The sequence below is a fragment of the Vulpes lagopus genome, chromosome 2 (genome assembly GCF_018345385.1).
Source record: "Vulpes lagopus strain Blue_001 chromosome 2, ASM1834538v1, whole genome shotgun sequence".
Taxonomy (NCBI): domain Eukaryota; kingdom Metazoa; phylum Chordata; class Mammalia; order Carnivora; family Canidae; genus Vulpes; species Vulpes lagopus.
This window is the reverse complement of record NC_054825.1, coordinates 30,819,057-30,839,370: the sequence shown is the minus strand read 5'-3', so window position 1 is coordinate 30,839,370 and position 20,314 is coordinate 30,819,057. Positions and strand designations below refer to the sequence as shown.

Below are 20,314 nucleotides of genomic sequence, written 5' to 3'. Positions count from 1 at the left end.
GGCAGATTAACTCCCGAGCCTGTGCAATGACTGTCCCAGGCCACATTTAAGTGGCTATCTGCAGGCTGGTGAGCACACTAGCCTCCCTCGATAGCCCTTAGGGTACCTCTGCAAGGTGCACCTCATGAGAAACAGCGTCTCGTGAAAAGAAAAAGTTTAAACCTGTTGCGGGAGGTCCTTGCCAATCAAGGGGGTGGTTCTACATTAAGACAGACTTGAATGGGGCACTGAGTGGCTCAGTCAGTAAAGCATCTACCTTTAGCTCAAGTCATGATCCCGGGGTCCTGGAATCAAACCCTGCATCAGGCTCCTTGGTCAGTGGGGAGCCTGCTTCTCCCTCTGCCCCTGCCCCACTCATGCTTATGCTCGCTCTCTTTAGCTCTCTCGAAAAATAAATTAAAATCTTAAAAAAAATAAAAGACAGGTACAGATGAACCACCAGCAGTGGACAAAATGCTCCAGTACAGGGTCAGCTTGGAGGCTGTAGTGCCGCCTCCAAAGCAATTCTCATGTGGATTCACCTAACATTTCCTGAGCATCTACTACAGGCCACAGAGTCTACACCTGCGAGGGGAGTGGGTTACAACTTCCTCAAATCCCTGCAACAGCCTGTGAGGTAGCCAAAATTTTCTTTATCTGATAGAAGAGCAAAATAGGGCTCCATGGGGCTAGAGGAAGGCCTCCAACGTCACCTAGCTAGCACTTACTGTAACCCCAACCACAGAGGCTTTCCAGCACTTGTAAAAGCTGGGAGGTCTCCTACCATAAAAATCACACATGCTTTTTACAGAACATCTGGGAAACACAGAAAAGAAAAAAGTCACCCAGAGACAACCCCCGTTGGCATTTCACAGTCTTTTCCATGCCTTCTTTAGAGTGATTTATTTAGTGATTATATTGTCAGTACAATTTTGCATCCTATCCTGGCTTTTGATAACACAAACATTTATCTGCATTACTTTACATCTTCCATAAAGACCACACATTTGATGATGATATAAGTATTTAATCAAGCAGATATACCATAATTTACTTAACTGTTCCCCTAAAGCTGGACATATATTTCTATAATCAATATTCTATATTTCAATATAGGCATATTCTATATATCAAAATAGGAATATTTTATATTTCAAAAATCTAAATAATGCTGCAGTGAACATGTTTGTGCTTGCGTTTTATTATTCCCTTAGGCTAGATCCCCAAATGTGAGATTTCAGGACTCTGGAAGGCCTGGTATCTAATTCCAACCCTATCACCAAACTGCTCTGTGGTCCAAGGCAAGTCACTTCTCTAGGCCTCAGGTACCACAAGGAGAATGAAATGGACAGATAAACCCAACATGTATTTCTGCAGAAATACAACTGCAGAATGGCCAGTAACAGGATTTTAACATCTGGCAGCCACACACACAAAGTCAGCCTAAATATGGACTGCACCACCTGACACATTCTGTGACCATACCTTACCGACGCATTTGGTCTCTGTCAAACCTGTTTCATGCTGATTTAGCATAACGGTCTCTGCTGAAAGTCCATGATTTGCTCCAGGTGGAAAGGATTAGCAACGGATTCCCTCAAAGCAGAGAGGAGGTCAACAGGTGAGAGACCAGAAGCACCAGGCCCTGTCTCCCCTCTTACCCTGCCTCCAAAGCAAATGTAGTCCCCCTCTAGTTCCTGGAGGAGGAGTGGGGTCCCTATTAAGTTTGCACCAGGCAGTCCCACAAACCCCCAACACAGCCCAGGAATGACTGCATGACCAAAGATGAACCAATCAGGTTCTTTCCTCAGAAATCTGGGGTTGAGACCTGAGACATGGGGATTAACTCTAAGGTCACAGGAAGGAGGAGGGGAGTATGCATTTAGGCTAACCAAAATCATGGCGGAAATGAGATGTTGCCCATAAGCCCAGGACACTGGTCTGCAGGGAGCAGCAGGACAATAATTAGATATTCAGAAAGAACTGCAAACACCCTTCACGTCTCAGTCTGGTCCCAGCAATATTTCACTTCCTGTCCTAAGAAACCTGTAAGTCTTCTAGTTGTTCCCTTACAATACCTGATCACTCTTAACATCACCAGCCTGCAGGGGTTTTTGCTTCTGGAACTGGAAGTGCCCAAGTGTTCCCCAGCCAGACCAAGTGGACTGGGAGAGTTAACAGAGATGCCTGGCAATGCCAGATGCTCAAGTCAATAGATTGAGGATGGAGGTAAGACAAAGAATATTAGCAAATAAATCTTTAAGCACTTGCTCCTCCATCCTTCCCTATAACAATGACAAAGGTAAAAACAAAAACAAAACAAAACAAAAAAACTCAGTGAGCCAGACACCAGGGACAAATAACTAGATCAGTAAAAGGGTTTGTGTAACCATTTCCCCCAGGATGTGCTCTTTTGAGATGGCCTGCACTGGAGGGGTGCCAGGTTGCCCTGAACCAGGTTGGGCCCAGTCATGAACTCAAGTCCCAGCCTGACGTAAGCAGGGACACTGCACAGGAGTCCTCCCCAAAGTCCTGCTGGCTGGCACACTGGTACTTACAGATGAGCTTAAGACATATTAAGCAGAGCTAGAGAAAATAGTTTCCCTCCACCAGGTCCGGCTATGCTCCTAGATAAGAAACATCTCCTGCCAAGAGTTAGGGACCAATTGCCTAAAAGAGAAAAAACAACAGGCACAGGGGAAAGGTTCTGGCTCTAGAGCCTGGAAATATGCCCCAAAGAACCACTAAGCCTTCTATCAGGCAGGCCTTTATCCTGGAAGTCCCTCTGTTCAGTGGTGACTGGCCCCCTCCCCAAGACAACCCCAGGCCGCAGGGGTGAGGACATCCAGTGGTTCTAAAGGCCACTGCCTCCCCTGGTTCCCAGCCCAGGAGTCAAGCCGACTTCTGTCCTCTTCAATGGCTTTTCCACTCTTTGAATGGAGTTCCTTGTGCCACGCTTTAGATATAAAATCCAGTTATCTAATATTTGTTAAAGCATAGAACCACTTTTCTCCAGTAAAATATGAAGCCATGAAGAGCACTGGTGGGGAGTCCAACAGGGGCTTTACTACTGACCCCGAGGAGGTCACTTCACCTCTCCAGCCTTGACTTTTGTCTTGACTTTCTTCAGCAGTAAAACCATGTCCCGGCGTGGAGTCTGCTTGGGATTCTCTCTCCCTCTCCCACTGCCCCTCACCCCACTTGTGTGCTCACTCTCTCTGGAATAAATAAATCAATCTTTTTTTTTTTAAATCTAACAAGAGTACATAGTTGTTCTAGATATTTACAGAAAGCAAAGCTAAAAAAACATAAATTGTTGAGAAACAGATTTAGGGCTCAAATCTAATTAGAAAATGTTTCTAATATGCAAATCTGTCCAATAATGCAACTGACTGTCTGGGGAGGTAATGAACTCCCTCCCTATCATTAGAAGTAGCCAAGCAAAGACTGAAGGACCACAGGCTAAGGAACTGCAGAGGAGATTCCTTAGATAATCTCTGAGATCCTGTCCAGCCCAAGATCCCACAAAATGAAATAGATGGTAAAACAATTATAGCCACATTTAGCAAATCATAGAGCAGCAGAATTAGCGACTACCCTTTAAGTTTGAAAGAAGTATGCTGACAGCAAATAAAAGTATGAATTTATGCTATGGTGGATAAGCTTCCAGACTTCATTACTCCAATCTGAAAACAGAAATAGGTCCAAGAAGGGTTTCACTGAATGAATAAATATTCAACCCTGGAAAGCCTGGCATCATGGCTGACAAGAATGCCTCCCCCTGCCCCTGCCCCAGAACATTCTCACACCCGCACTGTCAGGGGCAACACACAGCACTGAATGAGTTGTGGATTCTGGCAGGTGCAACCACAGAGAAACACACTGCACAGCACCTTCCAGAGAAAGGGCCTGGCTTTTGATGCCTGGCACGATTCCTGATGGGTGAGGAGCTGGAGGTCATGGGCACTCTGACCAGACACTGCCCCTCCCACAGGGTGAGGGACAAGACCACACACAGAGCCTTGGCCACAGTGTCACTCACAGTCTCGAAAGAGCCTGGTTATTCTGGAACAGCAGTTCTGGCAACGTGTGGAGCTGGTTCCGGTTCAGTCGTCTAAAAAAGAAAGAAGAAAGGAAGAGTTGGAAGGTGCCTCGGTGTCCAGGAAATCAAAAAACTTTTCAGAACTCCTTGGGTTTGGAGCAATAGGGGCACAGGGTTCAAATCCTAAAAAGGTCATTGTGTAACCCCAGGGAAATGACCTTCTCTGGGGTTCAGTTTCTATAAAGTGGGAGTTCACCATCCAACACTTGGGGAGGACAAGCACAGATTACTTGTGGAAGCTCCTGGCCAAGAAGCTGATGGGCAGTAAACGCCTTAAATGGTCTCCTCCTAATGCTTATCGCCATCATCATGTTACATTTGCAAGACCCACTGTAATTCATAAGGCACTGATTGAAATATTATCTTGGCTTATGGGTTGAACACCTGACTATATTTGAAATATGAGATACACCCTAATGGGTAAGACCAGCCCCCTGGTTCTGATTCCTCACTGCTTTCATCCACATTTGACTCAGTGGCAACTTAGTTCTCTTTTATTATTTGCTTTAGGTCTTTTTTCAAAATGAAAATAACTTTATTGATTTTTTTATTATCTATGAAAACACATACTTAATTCCTTAAAAACCTTAAATAACAAAAGAAAAAGTATTGGGCCACCTGCATTTTCCTTACTCAACAATTTGTGGATGTCTCCTCATGCTAAACAATAGAGAATAACTCCTTTACTTTTAGTGACTGACTAGTATGTCCATCATTTCTAATTGCTCTACTGGTGGACAGAACAACTTTTCAGTTTTATAAACACAGGCAGGAGTAGTAAGTCTGGTTCTGGATGTGGCCCAGACAAGAAGATATAATTTATAAAGAACCCAGATGTGTCCTAGGAAAGCCATGACACCTAACCAGACTCATTTTGCCACCATCAGCAACTACTTCTCTGTCACTGCAGTACAGGACTCCAGCCCATCCAGGGTGTGACACCTACAAGTATGGAACCTTGGTACTCATGCTGTTGTCCATTTGAATCTGCAAGTGCTTCACCTGGGAGTTGATAAGAGCCACAATATCCCAGCCTCTACCTCAGATCTGTTGACTCATATTTTGCATTTCAGCAAGATCCCCAAGTGCATGTCAAGGCTAGAGAAGCAACAGTAAAATCCAACCCCCTGCCCTCCAGACTACAGCACAGTTTGGATCTCATACAACCATCTCCTTTAACAGTGCCAGATGATGATAAACCAACTCAGCAAAAGCTTTCTGTTGCTGGGTAAGTGCGAGGGGGTGGGGGGGAGGAAGTAATGAAGTTGTCTGTGGCCAACAGTAACTGGTCTATGGTTACCTCCTAGAAGGTCGCCCTTCATCTGATACGTGAGAAAGGTACCATTTTCCAGCATGGCACAGACAAGTAGACCAGCTGGAATAAGTTCACTCAAAAGGGCAGGCTCCTAGGGAAACACATCACTGCCTTGGGAAAAAAGGGACCACCAATATAATCCTTAAAGCAACAGGAGTGGACATCAGATCACCCCAAGTTCCTTAACCTTGTCCAATAAATTAATCCTGTATTTACACTGCCGGGTAATCACTGGTTTTTGTTTTGTTTTGTTTTCCCCCAAGACTTTCTCATTTTTCCAGCTTCAATTTCTGAAAACACTGAAGAGGAAAAAAAAATTCAACAGCCAGTTTAAAGGAGAAAACCAAAGGACACTGAAGGAGGGCCCAGCATGGTGAAGGAGCATGGTAGCTAGAACAGTGACAGTGGTAGTGGTCACCAGTCCCCATTGGCCCTCCCCATGTGCCAGGCACTGGGACAAGTGTTTTGGAGACATTATCTTACCATCAGAGGGAAAGCAGAATGCACAGGTGCAGTTTTGTTTTGTTTTGTTTTGTTTTGTTTTTTGAGTATGACAACAACGGCTTCCATTCATGCACAGACCCTCCTGTCTCTTCCTTGCAATAACACTGAGGGCAAGTTTTACTGCTACCATCTTGCCACATGGCTTGGCTCTTATATGTGCTCTGAATGTTCATGGACTCTATTGAGCTGTCTCTGTGACAGCTGAAGGAACTGGGATGTCAAGAGGTGAGTGACTCACCCTCATGACCGCCAAGTACTAGAGCCAGGTTCTGGAGACAGCTTCTCCCCCACATTACACACCAACTGCCCCACAGCTGGCATAGGGTGGCTGAGCATCCCACACTCCCTCTGTGCCCAGGACACACTGACCCTCATGGCCAGAGGGCTTGCACACTTCCACTTCTGTACTTGAGTCTGCAGTAACCACTTACAAGAGCCAGGTACGTCTGGTTCCCAAACCTCTCTACACCAGAGGTGCTTATAGTTATGTGAAGAGGCCATCTCTGTGAAAATTAAATTGGACTCTTTGGAGAAAGTCAATAAACCAAAAGCTGTTCATTGAAGAGCTGTTGAATTAAATAAAAAACTGGGTCAGGGGCAGGAGGAGGGTCACAAAGAAACTCAGGGGTTGCCCAGGTGACTCAGTCGGTTAAGCATCTGCCATTGGCTCAGGTAACAATCTTGGGGTCCTGGAATCGAGCCCCAAGTCAGGCTCTCTGCTTAGCAGAGAGTCTGCTTCTCCCTCTCACTGCCCCTCTGTGCTCTCTCACTCTCTCTCTCTCTCTCAAATAAATAAAATATTTTTAAAATTAAATAAAATCTCAAAAAAGAGAAGCAACTCAGAATTCTTCACCCAAATTGCTTCTAAGAGCCTTTTTTTTTTTAAGATTTTATTTATTTATTCATGAGCAACAGAGAAAGGCAGAGACATAGGCAGAGGGAGAAGCAGGCTCTCTGCAGGAGCCTGATTTGGGACTCGATCCTGAACCCTGGGATCATGCCCTGAGCCAAAGGCAGATGCTCAACAGCTGAGCCACCCAGGTGCCCCTCTAAGGGCCTTTTAAACACCTCACTTCACCTTAAAGAAACCAAAACCAAAATCACAAGCAAGTAATTTGTATGAAGTGGAGGCAAGGAAAACAATATAGAACTCCAGTCTCATACTAAGAAGAAAAGACTTGGCAAAAAAAGGTGGGGGAAGAGGGTCAATAAATGCACACTTACATGTTTGAGCTTAAAATGGAATGTTTCTAGAGTATGTGTGGTTTTTATGACTGCCTGCTTTACCCAACTTTTACGATTAACAGATCTACCACTGGAGAGGGTGCCAGCCATCCGCAGTAAGCACTTGACAGCCTCAGGGACATGGCAGTCACAAACCCCAAGAAGGACCACCTGCTATGAACTTGCTGGGGAGAAAACCTGCCCCAGAAGAAAGGAACTAAAAGGACAAACTCTACAGGGGCAAGTCATGACTCAACAAGGAAGGCCCCGCCCACTCCTACTCCTCCTGCAGGGCATGGCAGCACCAAGGCTAGAGCTGCAGGGGGATTCAGTCCCAATCAGGCCCTCACAGCCAGGTCAGGAATATGTACTTTGTTCGGAGCCTTTGAAAGAAAACAAACACAGCACTAATCATCTGTTCTAGCTGCAGGCTCCTTATCACTCACTTTTAGGCCTGGATGAAGAACTCAAAAGAAAGACCACTTGATTTTCTTCCAGGCTGCAGGAAGGCAAGGAGATACCCATATTCTCCTCCCTTTATTTTATATCTTACTTCCTTTGAAGTAAAAGACAATAGTGAGGTATTAGGTCATAGTCATCAAGATCTCAGGCTTTGGAGGCAAAATGATCTGGGTTCTAATTCCCTCTTCTGTACTTAATCACTTAATAACACAAGTGCCTTAATTTCCAAGCACTTCAGTTTCTCATCTGTAAGATACCACTGAACAGTGTTGTTTTCAGGATTAAACGAGATATTGTGGGGCAAAGAGCTTATCTTGGTGCCTGGCACAGAGTAAGGCAATCAGTTGTAGCTATAATCATACTTATAAACTCACTGTAAAAAAACCATAAAAAACATGAGCCCAAAGAGTAAAATTAAAGTTACCTGATATCCCACCACTCAATGTAATGAAAATTAATCTTCCCAATTATTTCTCTCCTCCTGTATTCTATATACATGTAAGTTGATGTGATTTAAATATGTCATTTCCTGCCCTTTCCGTGTAATATTATATTGTGAGAACATTCTAATGGCCTTAAATATTCTTCAAAAATGTGACTTGATATCCTGTGTCTCCACAAGAATGGCTTTCTCCATTTTTTTGGTTGTTGTATTTAAATAATGTGCATAGAAAATCCTGACATATTAATTTTTAGCCACATCTCTGATTCCTTCCTTAAAGTAAAATGGACTTTCTGGTTCAAAGCATACAAACTCAAGGACTCTTGGCACCTTTTGACAGCCAAACCAAAGCAAAACAGTGAAACCAGTGACCCCTGTGAATGTGTGACCCCTCACCTCACTCATACCACATTCCCCCTTTTTTTTTTTTCATTATTGCCAATCTGAAATGCAAAACTAGATCAAGACCCATTTTCAAATGCAAAAGCCCTATATGGAGCAAATCATGTAAATCAAAAACATCTCCACCTTCTAGCTTCTGTACTGTAGCACTGAACACCCAAGACACAGCTTCACAGGTGGCCACTGGGTCTTCCCTGACAGTCCCCTTGGCACATAAATTCTTCCTTCCTGCCACACAAACAGTAGTGTGGACAGTGGTCACACCCAGCATATAAGATTATAGGAAGGAATTTCACTTCCTCTGTACTGCATGGATTTTTTGCCATAATGTATTATCAGACAAAAACAACAAAGAGAGTTGCATTTAGTTGCACTGTCCTCGCCGTCACCTTGTGATGATGCTGTGACCACTTCCATGGCTGTGGCTGCCCCTGGCTCCCAGCAGCAGGTGGGAGGCAGGTGGGGCATGCGGTTCCCTCCCTGCACATTGCCCTTGCTGCCAGGCTCAACTGTTGCATCCCTTCAGCACGGCCCCTCCACCCTGAGCCCGCACCCACAGATACTCACAGCCGCTCCAGCTCCTTCATGTCGTCAAAAGCCCCCCGTTCCACCACTCCAATCTGGTTCTCCATCAGCTGCCTGAGGAAGCAGAGACAAAGACAGCTCCAGGACGCTGGACAAGGACTATCAGCAACATCTGGTGCAAGGCAGTGAAGCCGGAGCAAGGCCCGAGACATGCACAGACCCGGGTCTTGGCCTGAGCTGACAAAACTGCCCCACAAACCCAACAGATATCCTCAGCATACCCAGCCCTGACGGCAAGATGTACTTCCAGCCCCTGAGCCCATGCAGACCTCTCTGCAGCCACCGTGGCCACAGCACACCAGAATACCAGGCCACCGCTCCATGTTCCAGGAACTGGGACCCAGGGAGCAGGGGCCAACTCCAGGCTGCTGGCACCCGTGCCCTCCTTCCGCCCATGTCCGAGGGGCAGAGCAGGGGGATGGGTCAGTAACAGGGGGAGGGGAGTCTGTGCCAACTGGGCAAAGCCCACACATGAAGCAAACACACTTTGCAGTTGGCAGACAACACCCCCTCTGCCTGCACCCCTACACCGCCTGGCCCCATCTGCTGCCAACTCAATCACCTGGCTCCATGAGACTGTACCTCCTCACCACCAACGCTCCCTACAACCCAGAACATCCGGCTGGCAAGCAGTTTGCTTGTTGTGTGGTAATTTTTGAATGGTCAAGTGTATTTTTCTCCCCTCATTCTCCCCTGTCCATTCTTAAGCAGGTGGCTTAAGGTCCCACGTGGACCTCAGAGGATGAGGTCTGGGGTAGTGCAGGGGGCAGAAACTTCAACCACACACTTTTCTTCTTCCACCTTGTTTCCAAAAGCCTGAGCTGTTAAGGAACTCATGTTGGAGGATAGGGTGGGTGAGAGATGCCAGGAGGGAGGGAGGGTTTTCCCAGATTCAGAAGAGATTCCTGGAGCCTGGGAAGGAGTTAAAGGTCAGTGGGTTCTAGAGCAGCAGAGACCCCTGCCTAGTGACTGACAGCTATGACCCCAGAGAAGATAGAGAGTCCCCAGCCCCACCAAAGATTCTCAAAGCAGCAAAGTAGTTCTGAAAAACTACAGCCCAAGGACCCTTGCACTACTCTGGAAGTAGGGAGTGAGGACCCTATGATTGTCTGATGTTGAATGTGTCAGAATGTATGCATGTGTCTGAGGGCCACAGACCAAGGAAGAGATGAAGGGATCCATTCCTTCCCCTCCTCACTCTTCACCCCTGCCCAGTTTGACAAGGGAAATGCTGCAGATGGCTCCTTTGGTGCCTAGTGGTCAACCCCAAAAGAGCCCACACCTGCCACCTCCAATATCTGCTACTGTCAGGCACCTGAGGACAGCCACCTCTATCCTCAACTGTCCCCATTCACCTATGGGTGAGTCAGGGGTAGTTGTGGCCTCGCTGGGGAGTCTTTCTGAGGCACAGCATCCAAAGAACTATGGAGACTGTTATAGACTGAAATGCATCCCCTCAAAATTCACACACTGAAGCCCTAACCCCCAATGTGATTTGGAGACAGAGCCTGTAGGGAGGTAATCAAAATTTAATGAGGTCAAAAGGGTAGGGCCCTAATCTGATAGGACTGGTATCCTTATAAGAATAGGAAAAGAGGGCAGCCCCGGTGGCGCAGTGGTTTAGTGCTGCAGGGTGTGATCCTGGAGACCCCGGATCGAGTCCCACGTTGAGCTCCTTGCATGGAGCCTGCTTCTCCCTCTGCCTGTGTCTCTGCCTCTCTGTGTGTGTGTGTCTCTCATGAATAAATAAATAAAATCTTTATAAAAAAAAAAAAAAAGAAGAGGAAAAGACATAGAGACTTCTTTCTATACATACACAGAGGAAAGGACATGTGAAGACACAGCAAGAAGGTGGCCAAGAAGAAAGGCCTCACTGGGAACAACCCTAATGACACCTTGATCACAGACTTCTAGTGTCAAGAACTGTGAGATAATAAGTTTCTGTGTTTAAGCCACTCAGTCTGTGGTCTTGTGCTGGTGGCCCCAGCAGACTAAGCCAGAGACCTAAAGCTTCCTCACGGTCGACCAGTCTTCCCTCATTCCAGGACAAGACTCCCTATCTGTCCAGCCCAGGTCCTGCTAGGCAGCAGCCACTGGTGCCTATGCCATGCCCAATTTTTCAGCCATGTACGAGGTCATGGCTGCTCGGGCTCAGGACTCACCATGACTTCCATTCCACCTCCCTCAGGGCCTCCGAAGGTTGACTCCACAGGGAGGGGCCCATGGTGGCCTATGACTCTACAACCCACAGCTATGGCTCTGCCTCAGATGCACAGGGCCATGGTCAAGGGGGGAGGGGGCAGGAGGGAGGTAACAAGTGGGGCTACAGCCCATACTCACAGCACTCGCAGCTGCTTGAGCCCCACGAAGTCATTTTTGTGGATCCGAGTGATGTTGTTGCCATTGAGTTCCCTGGTGGAGGAAAGAAAATGAAATAGTGAGATAGTAGTGAGATGCCCAGGGCAGGCCACCAAGCCAGGGCTCAGCTCCACATTCCCTCTCCACCAGACTCCAGCCTGTCATCTCACCAAGGGCTGGGTGCCTCCCAGCCAAGCCCTGGGGCCCTCAAGTCTATGTCAAGGCCCAAAAAGCTGAGGCCCATCTTTGCAGCAGACGTCCAGCCAGGGAAATGCACAAGGCACAGGCTTGCTGCTGGGAGAGCTGTGGGAGCCGAAGTCATGGCTTTTGCCCAGAAAGAGCTCAGGCTAATTGGACAGCCAAGACATTCATGCAAGGAGGAATTTGTAAACTAGCCAACTGGAGGCTATTCAAGAGGATCCCCCCATCTATAAGGTGAGGATAAAAACTGTGACTATCTCACTGGGTAGCATGGGGCCTAAACCAGTAAAGAGCATGGCCTGTGCTGGGAAAGGGCCCCCTACAGACACCAATGCTGTCATCTCGTGGCACAGGCTCCTTGGAGCTGTACAGATTCTGAGCAGAAGAGAGCCTGGTGGGTCTGGTGGGTCATTTTAAGGAGACTGAGGATGTGGGACTCAAGCTAAGGCCTACAACACTAGGCAGATGTGCCTAGTGAGAGGGATGGGGTGGATGTTCCAGGAAAGAACACCCCAGAGTATCTGGGGGCTTAGGGATGAGACAGGCTGGGCGTCGGGAACTGGGGGAAGCAGGGTTGGGGGAATGAGAGTCCAGATCACAGGGGCCTGTGAAAGCAAGTAGAGGAGCCAGGGAGCCAGGGAGGTCTGCAGGCAGGAGCCCACCACAAAGTCAGGGAAGGAGGGCAAGGTCAAGGAGGGGAGGGGGCCCATTGTCTGGATCCCAAGGCCAGCCCTGAACTGCAGGGGCTCCTCCCCCCACACCACCCTGGCCTCTGGCCCATCCCCCTTTCCAAGGCTACACATGTTCCTCCTTGGCCCTATCAAACCATGACCTGGGCACTTTGGACAGGGACCCCACCTTTAAGGCCATCTGGCCCCTGCTGAGCCTCCCAGGGAAGCTCACTTGCCTCTGCCAGGCTACTTCTCTTCACAGGGAGCTAGTGCAGCCTTGGAAAAGCAGGTGCTCCCAGGAGGCAGCTACTACACTCCCCAGAAAGTTCTTCTACTAGGCCTCACACAGCAAATCTCAATCAGGCCTGCCCCACACCCAGCTGTCACCTCCGCATTTCATCGGTCTCCCTGTGGCAGCTCCGTGTTCACATCCACGCCACCTCCTCCACTTTCTCACCACGTCACAGTCACTTATGTGCTTGGCAACAACGTAACTACCCCCATCCCAGCGCACACATGCACACAAGGGCACAAGCAAACGCGCACGCGCGCACACACACACACACACACAATGTTCCCCTGCAGCCCAGCTTCCTCACTTACCAACATGGGTCAACCCAAATCCCAGCTACTTTGAAAAACAGCAAGGTCCCTCTCCTGTAAGCATGTAGGAAGTGTGTTTGGCCTAGACAATGATCTAGAGTTGCATCTACTACAAACAAACCACATATTTTAGTTTTCACATACTCCAGAAACCAGGCTCTGTGTTCCAGCCTCATAAGGGGCTGGAAAGTAATTACAGCACCCACCTTACAGATGAGGAAATTGTGCCTCAGAGAGGTGAGGTGTCTTCCAGAGGTCACCAGCTGGTCAAAGACAGAGCAGAGTTCTGGACATGCCGTCTGATCCTAGGGCCCAGGCTATTTCCAGCAGGCCAGCCTGGTAACAAGCTGATAACTCATTCAACCCATCAGTCTTGCTGCCCTTCCCCTGAGTCTGGCTCCTGATCCTGAGGAGCACCTGGAAAAACTCATTCCCTGCTCATCTCTTTTCTAACAGGATTTCTCAGAGGGGCTTGAGGCCTCTCTAAGGAAACGGAGCCACTGAGGAGTACCCCAGACCAAGCTGTTTCCCACCCTAGATGCTGTGAGGAGGCCCTCTCCACCTGAGACAGGTTCTTTTCAACCTGAGGGTCTTTTTTCTTGAACCAAACATTCTTTCCTGAAATAGCCACCCTTCGGCCTCACCTGCACTGCACCCCAACCCACCCCTTCAGCACACAGTCGTGCCTCAAGCATCGAGAACTTCCTCAACAAGCCCTCAAACTGGTTCCCTCTGCAAGCAGAGCTGGTTTCCTGCCAAAACTTTCATCCCCAAACCCAAAACCAGAAGGAATTTTTGAATGTTTTAATTTTTTGATTATAAAGATCCATCAGCACTGATCACAAGAGCAAAAATGTTAAACTTAAATGGATGTCAACAGGAATGCCTGGGTGGCTCAGCGGTTGAACGTGTCTGCCTTCAGCTCAGGGCATGATCCTAGAGTCCCGGGATCGAGTCCCACATCAGACTCCCCACAGGGAGCCTGCTTCTGCCTCTGCCTGTGTCTCTGCCTCTCTCTCTCTGTGTCTTTCATGAATAAATAGATAAAATCTTAAAAAAAAAAAAACTCTACATAGTATTTGGTTTCACAGATGTGCTGGAAGGTCAACCGAGTGTTGCTCTGATGTCTATTAATTTTTTTTATTTTAAAGATTTTATTTATTTATTCATGAGAGACACAGAGAGAGAGAGGCAGAGACACAGGCAGAGGCAGAAGCAGGCTCCATGCAGGGAGCCCAATGTGGGACTCAATCCTGGGTCTCCAGGATCAGGCCCTGGGCTGAAGGCAGCGCTAAACCGCTGAGCCACCCGGGCTGCCCACTACGTAGACTTTAAAAGAGTACAAATCAGTTTGTACTGACAGGGAAAGATGTCCATGATACAGTTTGTGGTAAAATGATCACAAGAGAGCTTGTATTCTATGAGCTCATTAATGCAAAATCCCACGCATGTCCATCCTGTTATGTGCATAGAGCGAGGTCCCTGGTGGCTATTTACCACATATTCATGCCTATAACTGCTAAATGGTGACTTTAGTTTCTTTTGTACACTTTTCTGCACTGTTTGAATTTTTAAATTATATCTATATTTTATAAGCAACGTAATATTCAAGTTATTGCATTTAAAAAGAGTAATATGGGGTGCCTGGGTGGCTCAGTTGTTTGGGCAACTGGCTCTTGATTTCCACTCAGGTCAAGATCTCAGGGTCCTGGGATCAGGCCCCACATTGGGCTCTATGCTAGGTGTGGAGCCTGCTTGGGGTTCTCTCTCCCTCTATTCCTCGCCCACCTATGCACACTCTCTCTCAAAGAAAAAAATTAAAATAAAGAGTAATACGTATACATTGTTGAATTGTTTCAATTTTCTGAAGAATAAAAAAAAAAAATCACACATAAATTCATCACCTAGAATTAACCCCTGTTAACATTTTGGAATAGTTTCTTCCAACCCTGTTTTCTTTGGACACAATTTTTAAATGGTTGAAATAATTTAATAAATACTTATTGAAGACTTACTGTTTGTAAAGCATTTTGCAAGGTCCTGAAGATATGAGGATGACTGAGATATACATGGTATGTACTCCTTCCACAAGGTTCTACCCTGTTCATTCCCCACTGATGATTTTTGACTGGTCATCAATTATCCCTGGATTTAGATCTATCAAGTTACTGGGGCATTCCCTGATCCCTGGTTACTGGACACCTGAGTTGTTTTGATATCGTTCAATTATAAACACCACCACACAAAGTATGGTGGAAAGAATACATTCCTAGAAATGGAATTACTCAGTCACAAGTCATGAGGACCTGACAATTGGCTCATTCCTCCTCATGGCAACCACATATAAGGCAATTGACTTCAATAATTGTTCACTTCAGAGACAACAAAACTGAGGCAAAGAGAAACTTTAAGATTTGTCTGAACAAGGCAAGGCCCAACATGGAAGTCAGGAAGGAATCCCTGAGGATGGAATTCCCTGAGGTGGGTCTGGGTGGGATGGAGGGCTCACAGGGACTTCTGGTGTCATGTCACAGTCACATGCCTCTCTTCTCACCCTTTTGTGCCAGCCCCACTGCTCAGACTCTGGACCCCTCCCTTAGCCCACCCTCTTCCCCACCCCTCCTCACCTCCTCACTTCCTACACCCCACTCCACCCCTATGCAAGAAAAGACGTGGGATAGACAGGCAAACAATGAGGCAAATATAGCCTCTCTCTCAGGAGGCCCTGCTGCTTCCAGACAAGAATGTCCACGGACACCTAAGCCCACAGGCCCCTGCCCACCCCATCCCATCAGCCTTGCTCTCTAACCCAGGAGCCAAGTGCCTCCTCTCAGGGGAGAGCACTCTGGAGGCAGACCAGGAGGCAGAGGCAACTCCCATCAGGCACCAGGGCAGAGGGCTGCTGCTAAAAAGGCATTGTCACCACTTGGGCCCAGGAAATGACCTCCCCTGGGCAGCCCACCCTCACTCGGTCTGCAGAGCAGCCCATCTGGACCGAGTTTCCAACGTGGGCCGACCACTTCCCCTCAAAACCTCAGCAGAGGCTGCGGGAATGAGGCAAGGAGGTCACTTTTCTCCAGGGCCTGATTCCTCCAACAGGTGGTCCTTGAGTGTTGCCATGGAGACTCCCTCCCCAGCGAGCTGCCTGGGGAAAAAAGAAGCTGGGAGAAGCTGCTATGACCTTAAGACCTTTGCAGCCAGACCAGCCAAATGGGGTGGGCCTCCAGTGCAGTTCCAGGCCTGGTTTCCAGGAAGAACCCTGACCAAGAGCTACCCAGGCTCCCTGAGGTTCTCGCCACCAGAGTCTACATCCACCTCTCCTCACCCCTGGACACCCACTATGTGCAGGTTCTGAGCCTAATTCCACACACCCTTCATCTCACTCCATCCTCACCTTCACAGTGAGGTGAGTCGTGTTCTCTCCACTTTGCTAACGAGAAAACTGAGGCACAGACCTGGTGAAGCGATTGCCCAGGGCAACTTAGCTAACTAGGGGTAGGGCTGCGATCAAACCCAGGCGGATGTGATTCCATGTTCTTTCCCCCCAATCATGATGCCTCCTGCCAACTCTGTCAAGCCCACCCCTCACCCCAAATGCTCATGAGAAACAACTTGGAGGCTTTGGGTAGGAAACACTGGGGCTCTGTACAAAGACCATGTGCTCTGCCTAACCGGCAACATCAGGGGGTCCTCAGCCAGCTGAGCCATGTGTGTTCCTAGTGGCTAAGAGCTTAGCCTTTGTGCCTAAACTGTCCAGCTTCAAATTCCTGCCCTAGCTGTGTAACCTTGGGTGTGTTGCTTAAATGCTCTATGCCTCAGTTTCCCCATTTGCACAATGAGGATAATGACAGTAACTACTTCTTAGAAGTATGGTGAGATGTAAATAACGTAATATTTCTTTCTTTTAAGATTTATTTATTTATTTATTTATTTTAGAGAGGGGCAGACAGAGGGAAAGGGAGAATCTCAAGCAGAATCCACACTGAGCCTGGAGCCCAACACAGGGCTTGATCTCAGGACCCCAAGATCACAACCTGAACCAAAACCAAGAGTCGTCCACTTAACCAACTGAGCCACCCAGGTGCCTCAATGACAATATTTCTAAAACACGGAGAGCAATGCCTGGCACACACAAGGGCTCTTTGCATCAGTATTATGTGCTGTGATTAATTCACTGCTACTACTGTTGCGGAGGTTTCCCTCAAGGGCTATGGCTCCACCAGGAGGACAGTGCCCCAGGCTCCGCTCAGGCTGGTGCAGGACAGGCAGCCCACTGAGCCGGGGGTAGCCAGCAGCTGCCCATGCCCTGCAGGTGCCAGGACGGTAAGGCCCAGGGAAGATGGCCTAAGACAGTTCTCTCTCTTCCAAAAGTGAGGGGTGTGCATCCATCCTTCTCCCCCAGAAGGAAATACACTCCAGTGGCAAATCGCCCTGATATCCATCAGCTCCTGTGTGGTCTTACCCTGAAAGAAAAGCCTCAGTGGTAAAAGGTTTTGGAGAAAATCCTCTGAGGCGAAGTTACCAAGATAAAAACAAAAACACACAAGGATTTCTTAAATCCTTTCAGGAAACAAAACTCTGATCCCCAGCATCTGGGTGTTTGGTGATAAACGGAAAGAACCCCTTCGGATTTCTGAACGCTGCAGGAATAAACAGCCTGGGTCCCTCCTGGCGTGTCCTGGGGGTCCCACATGCCTTGCGAGCATTTCTTGCTCTTAGAGCTCCGCCACTTCCAGCACCAGTTCCCTAAGGGACCAGAACCTTTCCACAGTGCCCCAAGCCTGTGTGGCCATGGTGAGGCTGAGGCCCAGGGATGCTCCGAACCCCTCCCTGCTGGATCTCCAAAAAATAAACATGCAGCTCTGGCTGGAGCTGAGACAGGTGTCTGGGCTGGGGAACTGTACACCTCGGCTCTGTCCTTTGAAATCTTAACCTGGCCAAATCCGGGGCAGTGAGAGCCTGCAGTCAGAAGGGAGAACGGAGGGGGTCCTACCCAGCCAGGGCCCCCTGAATGACAGGCTGAACACCCCAACCTACAGGCCGCCCAGCTGCACACCCATGCCACTGCTCCTGGAGTGCCTGGAGCCCCCACAGAGCCAACTAACTGGGCGCCCCACATCCCCTCTGGCTCCCCTCCAATCTGTTCTCCTAGCCACAGCCAGAGGCATCCTTTCAAGATGCAGATCTGATCGTGTCACTCCCACTTAAGCCCTTCAATGAATCCCCATTGCTCTTGGAATTGATACAAAAAAATCTCCTTACCAAGAACTACAAGGCCCACGTGGCCTGCCCCACACGCTGCCGCCCCCCTGCCCCCCATCCCGTTCTGATTCGCTCCCTCCTGTGGCAGGGCCTTTGAACTGCCATCCCCTCTGCCTAGAATAGTCCTTCCTCTTTGCCTGATTCCAACTTTTTCCTTCCAGCTGATCAAACTCCCTATAACAGGCCTGCAGAACACCCCCAAGCCCCTCCTCTGCAGCACCAAACAGATTTGGATTTGGGAGCTTCCTTGACTGCTATCTCAGCCCCTACATGAATTTATAAGCTACTTGAGGACATGGATTGTGGTTTCTTTTTTCTTTTCTTTTCTTTTCTTTTCTTTTCTTTTCTTTCTTTCTTTCTTTCTTTTTTTTTTTTTTTTTTTTTTTTTTTTTAAGATTCTAGTTATTTATTTGACAGACAGAGAGAGCACAAGCAGGGAGAGTGGCCAGCAGAGGGAGAGGGAGAAGCAGACTCCCCACGGAGCAGGGAGTCCAATGTGGCTCGAGGATCCAGGACCCTGGAATCATGACCTGAGCTGGAGGCAGACCATAACTGACTGAACCACCCAGGTGCGCCCTGTTGGTTTTTTCTCAGTATTGTATCCTTAGGGCCTAACACTGTTAAGTGGCACCTCACAGATGCTGCAAGAAGTAGTTCTTGAATGCATGAACAGATTTGCATTAAAATGGACATATTCCAAACAGGATGTGCTGTGGGGGTTTTACATTTCCCTGCCCCCCAACACAAAGAAAAAAAAAAACTACACTAATTAAGAAATGTTCTTCCTGGGATCCCTGGGTGGCGCAGCGGTTTGGCGCCTGCCTTTGGCCCAGGGCGCGATCCTGGAGACCTGGGATCGAATCCCACGTCGGGCTCCTGGTGCATGGAGCCTGCTTCTCCCTCTGCCTGTGTCTCTGCCTCTCTCTCTATCTCTCTGTGACTATCATAAATAAATAAAAATTAAAAAAATAAAATAAAATAAATTAAAAAAAAAAAAAAGAAATGTTCTTCCTTGGAGCACCTGGGTGGCCCCAGTTGGTTAAGTGTCCAACTCTTGATCTCAGCTCAGGTCTTGATCTCAGAGTCATGAGTTCAAGCCCCATGTTGAGTTCCACGCTGGGAACTATTTAAAAAAGAAAAGAAAAGGAAAAGGAAAAGAAATGTTCTCCTTTATCAAATCATTATGTTGTACACCTGAAACTAATCTACCACTGTATGTCAATTATTTCACTTAAAAATAAATAAATTGGCGGGGGGGCACCTGGCTGGCTCAGTTGGTAGAGCATGCAGGTCTTGATCTCAGGATTGTGAGTTCGAGCCCCATACTGGGTGTAGAGATTACCTAAAAATATTTTTTAAATAATAAATTTTTAAATAAAAAAATAAAAGTTAAAAAGAAATGCTCTCCCCAAATGGATATCCACCAAGAAAAGCTCCACACACAGAGGATGCTGCTGTGTTACCAATGACTTCCCACAGAGCCCACAGGTTAAAAGACTGCTTTTTCCTCAGCAGCTCTCAGAGGAAAATACCAGCCTTCAGGACTTGAGCTGCTCTGCTCCTCTGCTTCCTTCAACACACCAGCATTCCTGTCTCAGCTGGAGCCTTTGCCCACGTTGCTCTCTCAGCCCAGAACTGCCCAGAACAGTCCTGCCCACCAACACATACACCTGACTGATCCCTAACGCCCTTCAGGGCTTCAGTTGAAACACCTGTTCTTTTTTTTTTTTTTTTTTTTTTTTTTTAGAGAGAGAGAGAGAGAGGCAGAGACACAGACAGAGGGAGAAGCAGGCTCCATGCAGGGAGCCCAAAGTGGGACTCAATCCCAGGTCTCCAGGATCATGCCCCAGGATGAAGGTGGCGCTACACCGCTGAGCCACCTGGGCTGCCCTGAGACACTTGTTCTAGACCAGCCTCCCGGGTGTGTTCACTCGGCTCCTCCGCCAGAGCTAGGATTGGAATCTGGAGCTGTGTGCAACATGCAGTCCTTTGTGAAGGCCAGTCTCTCCTGCCAGGCTCACAGGGGCAGATGCCACATCTGGTTTGCTCCCTGTGTAAGCCCAGCACCCTCAACACAGTAAATGTTCACTGAACAGAGAGAAAATAGGCTGAAGGAGCGACCCTGCCCACAAGCCCAGCTGCTGCTGGCATATCTCAGCCGAAGTGCAGCACACACTCCCATCAGCTGGCTGAGCCTTGCCCAC

The 20,314-nt window shown here is 48.1% G+C and overlaps 1 protein-coding gene across 1 annotated transcript in view; it reads right to left on the bottom strand.

The window, feature by feature from the left end:
* SLIT1 (slit guidance ligand 1) overlaps positions 1-20,314 on the bottom strand; it is a 170,617-nt gene that overhangs the window by 136,257 nt on the left and 14,046 nt on the right. The window contains exons 2-4 of the mRNA XM_041746170.1: positions 11,356-11,427; positions 8,998-9,069; positions 4,022-4,093 (exon numbers count right to left, since the gene is read on the bottom strand). Of these exons, the coding sequence (XP_041602104.1) occupies positions 4,022-4,093; positions 8,998-9,069; positions 11,356-11,427 (216 nt within the window). The remainder of the gene's footprint in view (positions 1-4,021; positions 4,094-8,997; positions 9,070-11,355; positions 11,428-20,314) is intronic.